This window comes from Amblyomma maculatum, chromosome 6 (assembly GCF_055883805.1).
Source record: "Amblyomma maculatum isolate TAMU_Amacu chromosome 6, ASM5588380v1, whole genome shotgun sequence".
NCBI lineage: Eukaryota > Metazoa > Arthropoda > Arachnida > Ixodida > Ixodidae > Amblyomma > Amblyomma maculatum.
The window spans coordinates 132,464,733-132,479,642 of NC_139349.1; the positions used below are offsets into that span (position 1 = coordinate 132,464,733).

At 45.5% G+C, this 14,910-nt stretch overlaps 1 protein-coding gene across 1 annotated transcript in view; it reads right to left on the reverse strand.

The window, feature by feature from the left end:
* Positions 1 to 2,289: 2,289 nt before the first annotated feature.
* The window catches only part of LOC146186779 (uncharacterized), an 80,482-nt gene continuing 67,861 nt past the window's right edge, over positions 2,290 to 14,910 (reverse strand). Inside the window, exons 7-11 of the mRNA XM_084608114.1 lie at positions 14,776 to 14,885; positions 12,286 to 12,441; positions 10,651 to 10,794; positions 9,866 to 9,977; positions 2,290 to 3,708 (exon numbers count right to left, since the gene is read on the reverse strand). Of these exons, the coding sequence (XP_084464240.1) occupies positions 3,419 to 3,708; positions 9,866 to 9,977; positions 10,651 to 10,794; positions 12,286 to 12,441; positions 14,776 to 14,885 (812 nt within the window). The 3' untranslated portion in view covers positions 2,290 to 3,418. The remainder of the gene's footprint in view (positions 3,709 to 9,865; positions 9,978 to 10,650; positions 10,795 to 12,285; positions 12,442 to 14,775; positions 14,886 to 14,910) is intronic.

Consider the following 14,910-nt stretch of genomic DNA (forward strand, 5'->3'; position numbering starts at 1 on the left):
GAGATCAATTTGCAGGTTCCTGAGAGCTAACAGAACATAGTAGACTACAATGCAGTTTGAATGCGGTTCCTGAGAGTAACAGAACATAGTAAACTAAAATGTAGTTTGAATGCCGACTTTTTCGCTGTTTGCAGAAATTTTTCGCGCTTGGTCAACGTCTCATTGCAAAGCGTTTTCATGCTGAGGAGAAAGATCGATTGTCTTTTCACACGACTATAAAGAGCGAAAGAAAAGAAAGCGTTCCCGACTGATTCAGTTCACTAATTTTCCGCCATTGTCAAAAAGCTGCTATATGCAACACCGACTACATGTTTTCCAAGATATTTTCTGCTGGCGTTTTCGCGTGCTGAAAGCTCACTAACCTGGATTCACAGTTATAAGATTGTATACCGCTCTCATCAAAGTGTGAGCCGTGTGCACATGATCGCTCAAGTTGCACAAAACGACGCCCACCAAAATACACTATGTGGGCTTACACACGCAACAACCGACACACATGTAACGACCGGGTATCGAGAATCACAGGAAGAATGAGTCAGTGTTGAAACAACATCAACGATGTTAACGTCTTGCATGAGGGAACAATGTGTATAGAAGTGACTAAAGTGCGACATATATGAGATGCAAAGCACTCCACACTCAAAGACGATGCCAGGTTCAGACAAGTAGATACCTCGTTTGCGTTACGATGCTGTGATTACGCCAAAGCGGCACTCACGTAGAAAGTGCATGCAAGCGCTCTCGTGTTGAAGGCTACTTTTCGTTGGAAGAACTGCGCTAAAAGCTCATTCTTTCTGGTCTGAGGCTAACTCGCGTAAAAAGAGGCAGTGAAAACACAGAGCTCTTCGCTGTCGTTTTGGTTAGAGCCTACGCACGCGAAGCTCGCAGCAGCATTTCAACAAAATTCGAAGCACGAAATAGACGGCATTCAAATTTTCTCTCTCCCTTGAACGCATGCCAAAGTCAATTGTGGGTCGCTTCGCATCCTTTTGAAACGACGACAAAGTTGCATCCTAAGTGGCCTATGGCAGGTAAAGCTCGAAAGGAAACGCGGACGACACGCAGAAAACGACAAGGCTCAAAGTTGGCTGTGTAGCAAACAGGTAAAGCTGAGCTGAAACATTTTTTCGAAGGGGCAGCTATCCTGGCTGCAAGGCTTGTAAACAGCGTCGGCTAGTAGCTTTTAGCCTTTGGAGCACGGTGTGTGTTTTTAAATCTTATGCGGGGTTTTACTTTTGCTCAACTTGTCAGCAAGCTGATCCTGTGAGGGAATGACTTTTTCTTGTACATTACCCACGCGTGCGTCTTCCGTCTTTAGCGAAATGTGCGCAGAACAATATATATTTTTCTGTCACCTTGTTCAACCGCGCAAAGAGAGACGCTGTAACAAAGAAATAGTCTTCATCAGTTCAAAGTTCGCACCACCGGTAATGATTGAACTCGTATCCATACTTCGGAATGATCGCGACGTATGCACGCATGCCTCACTAAAAGTTATTCTTATTTTTTTTTCTTAAAAAAAAAAAAAAAATTGCCCGAGTTATACATGTCATTGCGAACTCAATATTTTAGACCTTTCACCTACGGTTGGAAGGGTTATTCCAAACAAGAATTCCAAAACTGCTTTTTCAACGTGAGTAAGGATTGGAGACCAAAACTAAAAAAAAGAAAAAAAGAACAAGGCGAAGTTACGTTGCTAATTGCAAACGTTTCTCGTCAGCCATGCAATATCAGAACAGTCATTGAATAAAGGAAATAAAATATTTCAAAAACAAGCATTCTTATTTCGCACTCCCAAACATGAATTTCGCAAACATGAATAAAGCTTTATTGGGCATTTTAGCATAGATATATGTATATTCTGAGTTTCGTGTTTTTGCGTCCGGGAAGTGATTTGTTTCATTCTTCAGAATGAGGTCTTCTCACTTGTTCGGGGGCAAGCCATGAAGGTATACTCCGAATATCATCTCCTATGGAGAGACCTTAATTATTCAAAGGAATCTTGTCCTCACGCCCAATAGCATCGCTGAGATCTAATGTAACGCGTAAATCATTATGTGTTGTAAAACAGCGGTTGTACTATAACTACCCGTTGTGCTTTCGGAGAATTTACTGCTTTCCTACCACGTCGCTGGCTTCGCATCGTTGGAAAGGCTAGTGATGAAAAGGAAAGGAAGAAAATGGCAAGATAATATTTTTTTTTTGTCCGCTTTCATTGCAACACATTCACCCCCCCCCCCCCCCCCTCTCCCACACACACACTGTAATGCCATCTAATGCGCTCTGGGACACAACGAACAAACACTGCGACTGACCTCAAGGTCGCGTTCGCTGCTCGTGAAGATAAAGTTTCCATCTAAAAACAAAGAAAGGACAAACGATATAAATAGCTGGTCAAACATTAAACACAGGCTGCTTCTCGCAAGGCCGTGTCATTCCTATATAAATCGTCGGTTGCTGTTTGTTGTTAATTTATTGTTCACGGCCCAAAGAAACGGAGCTGGCAGACATCGCTTCAAGCTATAGGGCACTCGATCGTTAATTCTATTCAACAAGTCACAAAATATGGGGTGGGGATTACTTCGCATACACTCTCACCCTCTCCCAACTCCGGTATTCCATAAAAAAAAATGCAGGTTAGATATTAAACAGATGAAACACTGCCGACTTCCTCTGCTTTCTTTTCAAAACATCCGCGCTCCCCGCTATTGTACGTATGTATTAAAAGCTCCAGGCTTCGTGAATTGGGTCCCAAACAGAAGGCAAGTATCTACAGAATCTGGCGTCGAGTCGGGAACAAGGTGGACACAAATAGAGAGCACATCTTTCAAGAAATAGCGGAAAGAATGCCGACGAGGATGTCCCGCGGCCACTGGCATTGATTTTTAGCCATTACAACAAAGATTCTATTTCGATTCGATTTTCGCATTGTTTTCCAGTCCTTTGTGTCGCGATGTTTGCGCTTGAGTCGATAGCGCAAAACCAACGCGAGACGTGGCGTATGTCGAGGCAATAACTATAGGAGTAACAAAAAAAGAAAAAAAAAAGGAGAGCGGAATAGGATAACTGTAAAATCGTCACATTGTCTCGGCCTTGCTCAATAATAAAAACAAAACAAAAAACCAGGCACCCTCGATCAAAATTCATTAGGGCGTTTCAGCGTATTCGGGCCCGCGTATTCTCATCTTCCCCTCGGGCATCTCCTCTGGGCAGAAACCGCTGTACTGCACCCTCTCGCCCTTACTGGGGAGCGTCAACTTGCGGCACCTATGACCGGGTTCTTGCCTTTACTGAACATCATTGTCGCCTCCGTTCTCAGCGCTGGCGTGGGAACCGTTTCGGTAACAAAGCAAGTGCGAGAAGAGTCTTTCTTTGGCACACACTCGCGCACATCCGCTCCGTGACGCACGTCGGTGCTTCAGAGGGCGTGCCTCACGCGATGGTGCGCAGCGAGCGCCGCTGCAAACAGGGCGAGCTGTTGCAGCGCTGGCCAGAAGAGCCACAGACAGTAGCCAGTGGCAGGAGCTGCGGAGTTGCTGTATTTGGAGCTGCCGTAGCGGGGGAAGTCCATCTCGGACTCGATGAGGCCCTCGTCCATGCGCGCCCAGGAGCCGTTGTTGGGCTTCGGCTCCAGACCGAGAGCGTGGCACATGAAGTTGTAGTGGTCCACGTTCACCAGGGGTTTGATCACGTAGTCCCGTTTGATGCCTGTAACAGTGTGAACAGTTAACAAACATGCGAGAAACCAGCGAGCATGGACTACAGAGATGAATCACTAATACCATACAATGGCACAAGTTTTACAGTTGGCGACAAAGTCTTTGTCTCCAAAGGGACGTTCTCTCTCATGACAGCACTATGTTATTTCATGACTTGAACGGCAGCGGAGCTTGGTTACCTAAACACTTTCTGATGTGTCCCGTATGAAGCCCTATTATGCACGTTCTATTTCGCTAAAGCAGACCGAACCGGGACTGTGCTTTTTCCGAGGGGAGTAGTGTTACTCAGCGTATTCGCTGATCGTGTTGAGGATGATGAAGCGCGACACACTCCAAGAGGAAGACGACGCTGAGGGTGGTGAAATCGGAGCTGCCATCAACGTTAGTTGTGGGGACAGCTTTCGGACGGTGGATCTTCCGTGTAACAATATAATAATGGCGTTCGCGGTGCGCTGGTGAAACTCGGAAGCATATGACAATAAATGAAATGACCCTCATTGCGCTTGCTTTAATACCGCCACTCCGAATGGCGGCTGAAGGTCTTGCTGAAGATCTTGAGGCACAGACGCCTTTGAAATGTTTTTTTTTTTTTTTTAAGATATGCTTTGGGATTTTTTCCGTATGCGCTATCACGGTCAAAGAGCGGAGTTATATTATATTACTATAATATAATGCGTCATATTATATTATGACGCATTATATTAGCTTCTACGAGTTCATATGCGCACTTTGGCCCTTTACCTCAGCTGAGTGAGGTGGTGTGTATGTGAGGTTTAACGTCGCAGAGCGACTCAGGGTATCAGAGGAGCCGTAGTGGAGGGCTCCGGGAATTTCGATTCTATGGGGTTCTTTAATGTGTACTGACATTAAACAGAACAGGGGCGCCTGCCTTTTCGCCTCCATCGAAAAGCGGCCACCATGGCCAGGATTCGATCCCGCATCCCTGGGCACAGTAGTCGAGCACCCTAACCAGTGCACCATCACGGCGGGATGTTTTGAGTTTGCCGTAAAGTCTTGAGCTTCGTGAGTGAATGATATATCCTTGGCCCAGGACGGCCGCCATCGCAGTCAGAAGGACTTATAATGAAGCATGAAGCTTCGCGGCAATTAAGAGAAAGGAGGCTAGAAGATTTCATACTTTGTACTACCATGACATCGGAAACAAAGCCCGTCGATTAGGTTCAAACGCCCTGTCAAAACTGCCACAAGCGCTCAGTGAGAGCAGGATCATCACGCGCACACTGCACGTTTGTTTGCCTCAAATATAAAGAAAAATATTACGTTCCATTCCCTGCAATGATTCAAATGTTATGCTTAACTCCATATAAATTCTCCAGCTTTTAGACCAGGTGCTCCAACCAGATCTAGCGAAACAAAATGATTTGATTTGATTCAAAACAAGCGGCAGGGATTTATCGGGTCCTCAAGCACACTAGACGACTACAGTACGCGGGCTGAGCTGAATTGGCTCTTTTTCTTTTTCTCGCATGTCGTTGTATTACCGCAACGTACAGCAGAAGCTAAAATGTCAAAGGAAACAACGCGATACACATCCAGCTCAAATGAAATGTTCAGAAAACAACAATAACAAGTTTAAAAATTGCCTTCGGAAAGAGCGAAACGCCAGCCCTCTCAATCGAGAGAACAGCAGACAAAAATAAAATAAAAAAAGCGCAGAGGAAGAGATATGAACGATAAACAGTGCGCACTGCTTAGTGTGTTAGTACCGAAAGCGTGAAAAACTCGACAGCTCATGTATGCGACACCGTAGCTCGTCGACCGCGGCAGTATAGAACACTGAAAAACGTGAGCCATGGGCTTACGCTATATCTTTTCTCGCATTGCTCAGTAGAATACGCGCGTTCCACGTGCTCTTTCCGGCTTTCACTTTAAGTTGAGGCAGGTCGGGTTTTAAGTCGCCTGCAAATCCATATATTTACTGAATTTGAAAATGAGCTTCAGAGAAACGAAGAATTGGGCTGCTTGGGTAAGGTTAAGCATTTTCGACCCTAAAAAACACTAAGCCGAATGAAGAGGCTTGCACACAGCGCTGACATTAAAATTTTGCTTCGGAAACATTCATATTTTCAAAAGCCCGAAAAGTACGAACGCGCAGGTACATAAAAACAAAACAAAAACAAAGAGCCCTGATGAGGCTGCAAGAGTTCCCATCGTGATAGCTGTCGAAAGTCTTAGCGGCATTGTCAAGCTATGCGTGATACAGCGATGAGATTCTCCTCAACTACATCAGGAAGGAGAAAGCTGTTTTTTGTGCTTGTGGGCAGCCCCCACCTGCCCCGCCCCCACCCACCTCCGACACGACAGGGAACTTTGTATCACTGTCATATCGTATAGTCGCGGCTATTTATTACAAGTCTGAAAGACAGCGGAGGCCTCGAGACCTCTCGTGTTCCTAAGGCCTGCGCTGAGGTAATCTCTCTCTCCCCCCCCCCCCCCCCCCCCTCCCATCCCTTCTTTCCAGGCTACCCATAATAAATCATTGGATATGAGAGCGGTACTTTGTGCACAAACCTTGTCTTGCGCGACACGCATCATTTGGTGTGCTCGTCAAAAACAGGCGTTCCTTTGTGCTTAGACCTGTCCGCTTTTTTCCTGACCGCGGCAAGAACTGTGCCGGATATACGATCACAAGTGAAATCAAATTGTGAGACAAATCTGGCAGCAAGATTCTTCGGTCAATGTGATCCGTCGGGTTGATACCAAATGGGTGTAATTTTTTTCTTCCTCATACCACAGGGCTTTCCTTGGTCACTGGGCAGTGCTTTTTCGTCTTATCGAGAAACCTCTCTGCCAGGTGCGTGACTCTTTTCGTGAAACTAGGCCCCTGGCAAACTCTGTCTACTAGCTGTAGGCAAGATTTTGCCATTACTGATAGTAACACAATGTGCTCATCGGAGTCGAAAGGTGCCGATGTAGCTCGCAAACATCCAAGTCAGCTTGGTTTCGAAACAGCGACGAGTATTTCATCTCAAGATCACACACGCTATAGGCTTTGGGTATACGTTGCACGTAATCGAACTGAATTGTCTGCATGAAGCTCTTGTACTCATGAGAGAGTCAGGAGTGTTTCAGTTCATTTCCTTTTTTCTGTAGATTTTTATGCTCCTGTGCACTGGCCATCGAAGGTTTTACGAGTGTTTTTGATTGAAGAGTAATTTGATAGCACTGTGTAAATGCGTGCGAGCACGTGCGCGTGTGTGCGTGTGTGCATATGCGTGTGTGTGTGGTGTGTGTGTGGTGTGTGTGTGTGCTGTGTTTGTGCGTGCGTGCGTGTGTGTGCGTTCGTGTGTGGATGTGTGTGTTGTGTTATGCTTGTGAGTGCGTGCGTAATACCGGTATTCTTACACGCTATTTAAGAACTAGTCAAAACTGCGACTACAGAACATCAATAGAACGCAAGTGGCATCATTATCATCGTAGGCATTCGTCCCCTTGCAGTGAAAGTTGTGTAAGTGTTTGCGGCCCCTGCTTGCATCCGTCCTAGCTGAAGACTATGGCAACTCAATTGAGCCGAAAGGGGAGGGACCATGGTCGTGCCATCACCGTAACTACGTAATTGGAATCGGGTACGGCCGAAGCCGCTCGTTATGGGGCTAACGGTTAGCCAACGGTTAGCCGACTTTTTCCAGCCATCTCATCGCTGTGATGTATACTTCTAAACTGAGAGTACAAAAATTTCGTTTCAATCACCTACGGGTATTTCGTCATAATCACCAGCTACAGTATATCCACTGCATGGCAAAGGTCCTTCTCTATATCCATCCAGTAAATAAGGTCCTAAGCCCGTCAAACCCTCCTATGCTTGCTTTGTTTTGGAATGTGTTCCGTTACCATAATGGCCTCTGCACATTACATACCTTATCTATGCCCACTTCTTCGTCTTGAATTTAGCTACATGCATACCGATAGTTTGTGTCTGTCCCCTTACCCACCTTGTTCGTTTCCATTACGCCTATGATTTTTCTGTCACCTCACACTGGGCTGTATTCACTTTGAGGACAACCCTCTTAGTGACTTATACGTCTCTTCCCTATAGGCGAACGGTGGCAGGGCAGGGCACAACTACTCCATACTGTCATCTTTTTAGATACTCGAAAGCTGCTGTTCATGACCTGAGATTTGAGACAATTTTTTTTTTTGTCAGACATCAAATAATCGAAGCGCTTATCGAAGACTGGCGTCGATCAGAATGCCCTTTGTGTAGGCAAGGTTGCTGATTACCCAGCGGCAACAACGACTGCTAGCTTGCAGTTTCTTTCTTTCTTCCGTGTTGTTTTTTTTTACTCTTTACCTCGTTGGGTCATGTGCTACATGAGTGCTTCGACATGGACACTTATGGGTCGGTAAAGATGTGACGCAGTCACCACTGTCACTGTCCTTTCATCCTTTTGATGTAAAGTATAAGGTATAAAGAGTTTGCAGCGTTCTTTGGGAACTTTCTCTTTAGCTAAAACATTTGCACAATCCGTTCAAAAGCCTAAGAAGGCATTTTAGAAGCGTTGTACAAACACAAGAGGGCTTCCCTTTTTTCAAAATAGTTCAAATGATAGTCCGTGTGTTTCGAGAGGGAGGCAGGCAAAATAACAATAATCTGAGCGCAGGGATTTCTGAGCAGTCATTTTCGTATGGAAACACCATGCTACGTGAGGCCTTTAGGAGACGCTGTAAAAGAAAAATAAACAAACATAACGTCGACAGTAAGAGAGATAAGCTAGGCTTATTGGCTTTCTTTGTTGACCTCATAGACTCCGTGGAGGCTGCGGCGTTTGTACTAGGAGCTGAGCAAAGATCATGCCCACCCTTTCGACCGGACGCATCCGGAAGGAGGTTTAACTGAAAGTACTCACGTGCTCAAATTTTGGTGTACGGAAAGGGAGTGTTCGTGAGAAAACCGGTTTGCAATTACCTACCGCATTTCTTCAGACCATATAGGAAATCATATTTGCATTATGTATGTACTCTCTTCAATACATAATACAGACAGATTGATTTTGTGGTGCATTTATAATACGCAAATACTGTAAAGAAGTCGCATCCGATGGTCCGTTTCAATATGCTTGGTTCAAAGTGAAGGAAATTGCGTCGAGAGCGTCTAAAAGTCAATGGGGAGAAATGGTGAACTTAGGAATTCTATAGGGATATAATGACGAAGGTGTCTTAAAACACATGTCATTGGATATTAAAGGGAAAACTATATTTCTTTTTGGATATAATGAGCTTATGATATGATGACAATGAATGTCTTCTTGGAAATTTCAATCTGCGGTGAGAAAAGCAATCAGATCACATGTGGTAATGACCAAATGCATCGTTTGAGCAGTTGCGTTCCATCACAGCAAGTACACTTGGACATCTCGCAAAATAGATACTGATAGCCACTTCTTCTAAGCACTTTAATCGAGAAAAATCGATGCGGCTGGCATTCAGACACTTTTAACTATTAGAAAATCTATAGTTTGCCGATGATATAGACTATACAGTTTTGAACCCGCAACCTCCAGCGTGCAAGAGATCTGGTCTTCGACTTGGCGATATTCAGTAATTTTATTTTCCTGTTTAAATTCGAAACATAAGTTTTGTGCTTAGAAGTGTTCCTTAGCGTCAGGGGATAGGCTATTGTTTTTCGTGAATCTGAAGCAAATGTTTCCTGGTCAGCGGCACCGGTTTGTGCCGCTGACCGTGATGGTTCCGCTCAGCCTACGAATTGGTGCAGGCAAGAACATCCGGAAGGTGAAAACCCGGTTGCACTACGCAGGCTAAGTTTTCGCTTTCTTGTCTCTGCTCGTGTTGTTACGCACACAGTGAATGTTCATCGCTGTTGCTGTTTCCTCCATCTGGTGCACTTCTTACCCCGATGCTTTTTCGCCTGAAAGATTTTTGTCTCGGTTTCCTTCCAGTGTGTAAAGGAAACTCGAATGGTTTGAACAAACGGATAATATCTCAAAATGAGCAAACACAAATTATTCACTAGAGAATTTTTTTTGTAAGGCTCCTATATTTTTCAATTTCCATTTTTCTTCTCAAGCTCTTGATAACATTAAAAAATAAAGATTGTCCACAAGAAGAATGTGCGTCGAGCTACAGGTAGCGTGTATTGTAAAGAAGGGGGATTATTTAATATGTACCTGGACCCTGGGCGTAGAATATGGTTCTCATCTCAGGAAGTTCGGGGTCATAGCCGTGGTAGCCGAAGAAGCGTTTCTTGTGGTTTACTTTTGTCTTGCTGCTGTCGCTGAGCTGGAGAAGAAACAAGAAACCAAAGGCATTAAACTTCTTACTCTATCACACACGTCAGTATCCACGTACGGCTTAACATCTACTGAAAGAGCCACTCTTGGCTCTTTTCGTTTTAACAGACGGAAAAAGTAACTGCGACCAAAATACAAAATGGCACCCGTTTTGACGTATTCGGAAAGAGTAGCACCAACTACTTCTTTAAATTCACATATAACTTACGCTTTCAGTGATGGGGGCAGCAAAAAACAGACAATGAAGAGTTGCAAGAACAATACTTACAAAAAAAAAAAAAGATAAAAGAGTCGCGACAACAAACGCCTATTTCAGTGAAATAGAACAGCAAGTATCTTTTCTTCATTCGTTTTAAGAGCCGCGCTATTTAAAAGGTAAGGAGGAGAGGGTCAGTTCTGTCTTTACCTGAGTTCATTGCACAGCTTCTTTCAAGAACGACTTTTAAAGCGACGCTGTTGACTGGCTGTGTCTTGAGGAGAAGAATAACGGCATCCATTAAGAAATTTTCCCAGAAAAGCAATATGCTGAACAGTTTTGCGACAAGTTTTCAACGACCAAGCTTTGAGACACCGGAGAAACCATCAATCTTAGAAGCGTGTCACTTGAATGAGGGTTCTCTTCATTTTTTTTTTCTAAAATCTCCGCGACTGCTTGGACTCACCGGCAGTATAAAGTACTTAGGCGTGGTCATCAGGAAGAGGGGCAGCACCCTCGGGCTGTGCTTGATATGGTACCTGGCGGGAATCTCATCCTTTGTGTAGACCTGCAGCCCTTCCATGTGGGCATCGATCAGGGTGCGGTAGAGCTGCGTGGCGAAAACGTGCACAAAAAAATACATTAAAAAAGGAAACAATGTCAGCCATGGAGATCGAATCGCAAGCTGGGGGCCGGAGCTGCAAAAGGAAATGCTGGTTGCTCTTAAGAACCGATATCGAACTTTTATACGCTCAGTACGCACAGCTGCCACGCAGGCCGGCCTTTCGAAAGGAACTAACGTTGAGGAGTTCGGGCAACTTTTGACTTCGAAAATTTTTGGCGTTGGGAAACTTTGGCAACATATGGATTATTTTTTGTACATTAGAGCGACAGCCGAGAGTCTGCGCTGAGTCTAGATACCTACAACTGCCGACCTTCTAGACCTGTCAACCTTAGGTTTCAGTGTCTAACAGCTGATTCGTATGTTTTGGCGAGAAACCTCTCCCAGCTGCTTCAGAGACACAATATATATGCCGGCATTTGTTACTTATGGCGCGTGGAACCGTCTGTTCTGTAAATATGAGAGAGAACAGTCACTTGAACACTTGCGTGGTGCAAGGAACAGCAGCTCAAATAATATCTTGCCGATTGTGCATGCCTGCTGAGACAAATGCTTTACACGGTGTTTGAGTCGCACCGCGGACAACATGATTCAGCAGCTATAACCCAGAATCATTCTCTGTTGTCGATTGTGTTTGTGATAAAAAGCAGCAAAAACCCGAAGACGGCCTCAATATTAACGACAAGCACATAGAAGTGGACAAAACGTTGAAACATTTTGTTTCGCCCCTAATTAGCTCGTACACCTATGCCTTCGTGCCCCAAGGGGTATTTGGCTTTACCTTATACGAAACCACATTGAGCAGTTTTAATGCGGTAGCTTCTGCATGCAAGTGTGAATGCAATGCAACAAAACAAGCGAAATGAAATAAAGCAATTGGGCCGCTTCAGCTTCCTCAGCTGCATTAGCCTCAACGTTCATGTGAGAAGAGATATTATGGATAACCTGGATCTAATAATGCTCCGAGTCAGTCAAAATGAAGAAAAAAGACTATCCCTGCCGCAACTGGAATTTGGCCGCTGGGTAACATCTCCGACTGTTTAAGAAATAAGAGATTCAGCTAACAGACTGAGAACTTTATTCACACTTGTTACCTCACAAGCTTGTACTGGTGGCGTTGACTAACGTGAGCATGAAAGAATAGTTCCATCAAAGCAAGAAAGGACTTCGGGGAGCACCTAATAGGAAAGAGAAAGTGACAAAGTAATAGAAGGAATTGCCCAATCATATCCCTGCGGGCTAGAAGTATGCTTTCAAAACTTGTAATATTTGAGGGAGGGAACTATATAACTGACAGCGATCACTACAAGAATCCATAAACGTGAGATTCCATACAAATTAAACAGCGCTATGCTGAACGTTATGATGAGTTGATAACGAGGAGGAGCGTGACGATGCCATGTGTTCAATATGCGATTACATAGACAGCAAAGTGAGCGGGGCAATCTATAAGCAAGAGATTGAAGAAAGCATATTTACCGGCCGGAACATGTCTTTCCTCGGGAGCACCATGGAGTGAGATCCGAAATTCAGCATGTACTTGATGTAAGGCGAGTACTTGTCCAGCATGATGTCGGTGGTCGATTCGGGACCCGTGTTAGCAAGGCCGTGATCCGAGACCACCATAAGCGTTACCTGCAGTGCAGCAGTGTAGAGACTCTTAGCAAACGTCCTCACGGAATAAGGGACATCAATGCTTACTGCAAGCGCGCCAAGCTTTTCCTTGAAGACAAAATTCTTGCAGTGCAAGTCGATGTTTAGCAGCATCTCCGACAATTCTGGGCATATATTTCATACACGGCCTGCTGCTACCAGGTAAGAGTCTCTGTGCAACTCGGTGCGAGCCTTATTAATTGTACACGCGCAAAGCGGACTGGGATTCGTGATTGATTGCGATGGTCCCCGCTTGCTATTTCGGCTTATCAGATAAATTGAGGTTTCCGAGTAAAATAAAAAAGATGCACTGCATTTGAAAAACGTCGCTAGTACGAAGCCAGAAAAAGCGGTTGGCGAAAAAAAAAAAGGGGGGGGGGGGGGGATGCTTACGGGCTATGGTTCAGGGCAATAAATGCAACGTTAAATGGCTCCTGGATACAAGCTCGTCTGGTACAACTCAAGTCACAAATACTTCAGCAATTATTCTTTATGTGCTCATGTTCAGATGCATAGTCTTGTTAGCGCGTTCAATGTCAACGGCCCCGTTGCACAGAACGTCCGGTGTCGGTGTTCTGGGTGCAAAATTATGAGCGTGCTTTTGGCAGGTCACTCCAGAGCAGTGTTTAAATGGCGGTTTGTGTAACGCAACGAGGTGATGACATGGTAATGTTGGCAGGGAGTCGGGGACTACAAACTCGGACAGCTCATGCTCTCCACAATTCTCACAAACACTGCGCCCGGCGGTGCTTAAACATTTCAATACATTCTTTGACGGCACGTGCTAGTACTGTGGGAAGGTGGCTGACACCTTCCACATGGTCTGGGCGTGCCAGTCAAACCCATCCATTCCCCCTAACCCTAATCCAACTAGAGAGGACTGGGAGGCGGCCCTGCTCGGCTGTCAAGATCGCAAGGCTCAAAAGGACTTGGTTCAACGGGCGGCGTTGCTTGCCAATGGGGCCCCGGAATAGGGGCTCCACATACTAATGTGAGGGGAAGGGCCAATAAAACCCTAACCCAATGATCTTTACGTTAACCGCTAAATGGTTAATAAATGTTTTAACCACCACCACCGACGGGAGGATGAGTTGGGAATTGAACCCACGAGACGCTTGGACGCCATGTTAGAAACGCTTGCAGATTAGTGTGTGTGTGTGTGTGTATGTGCGTGTGTGTGTGCGTGCTTGCGTGCGCGCGCGTGTGTCTGTGCGCGTGTGCGTGTGCGTGCGTGTGTGTGTGTGTGTTTGTGTGTGTGTGTGTGTGTGTGTGTGTGTGTGTGTGTGTGTGTGTTTGTGTGTGTGTGTGTGTGTGTGTGTGTGTGTGTGTGTGTGTGTGTGTGTGTGTGTGTGTGTGTGTGTGTGTGTGTGTGTGTGTGTGTGTGTGTGTGTGTGTGTGTGTGTGTGTGTGTGTGTGTGTGTGTGTGTGTGTGTGTGTGTGTGTGTGTGTGTGTGTGTGTGTGTGTGTGTGTGTGTGTGTGTGTGTGTGTGTGTGTGTGTGTGTGTGTGTGTGTGTGTGTGTGTGTGTGTGTGTGTGTGTGTGTGTGTGTGTGTGTGTGTGTGTGTGTGTGTGTGTGTGTGTGTGTGTGTGTGTGTGTGTGTGTGTGTGTGTGTGTGTGTGTGTGTGTGTGTGTGTGTGTGTGTGTGTGTGTGTGTGTGTGTGTGTGTGTGTGTGTGTGTGTGTGTGTGTGTGTGTGTGTGTGTGTGTGTGTGTGTGTGTGTGTGTGTGTGTGTGTGTGTGTGTGTGTGTGTGTGTGTGTGTGTGTGTGTGTGTGTGTGTGTGTGTGTGTGTGTGTGTGTGTGTGTGTGTGTGTGTGTGTGTGTGTGTGTGTGTGTGTGTGTGTGTGTGTGTGTTGTCAGCGCACTTTAAAGAGCCCCAGGTGGTCGAAATTTGCGGATACCTTCACTACGGTGTCTCTCGTAGCCTGAGTCGCTTTCAGACGTTAAACGAAACCAAGCCAAACCAAACTCACTCATTAATTTACCTACTCATTCACGCATTAATATTTTCGCTCATTTCAGAACGGCAGTGATTTTTTGTTTACCAAAATTTATTTTTTACGTTTGGCTTCCTTGAGGTTCCATCTTCCCACGGTTGACAATGTGCGTACTTGGCTGCATACTGTTCGCATATACATGTGCACAGCTGCTGTTATTGTAAACTCACTACTGAGACACCACAACTCGTGAAGCACTCGAAAGCTCGCGCTCTCCCTGCCGCCGCCATGGTGGCGCTGGTCGTGGAAACGTTTCAGGCTTAAATATGGGCACTTTTCTGTTGTTGAACACGCACTAATTTGTAGAGCGCTGCGCTGACCTTTTCAGTGAGATTCAGTGCTTCCAGCCTATCGATGAGGTAGTTCAAGTGGTGATCGAATTCGGCCAGCGCTTTATGCCTCTCTCTGCTTTCCGGGCCCCGATGACGACCTGTAGAGAAGAAAAAGGCGTTTCG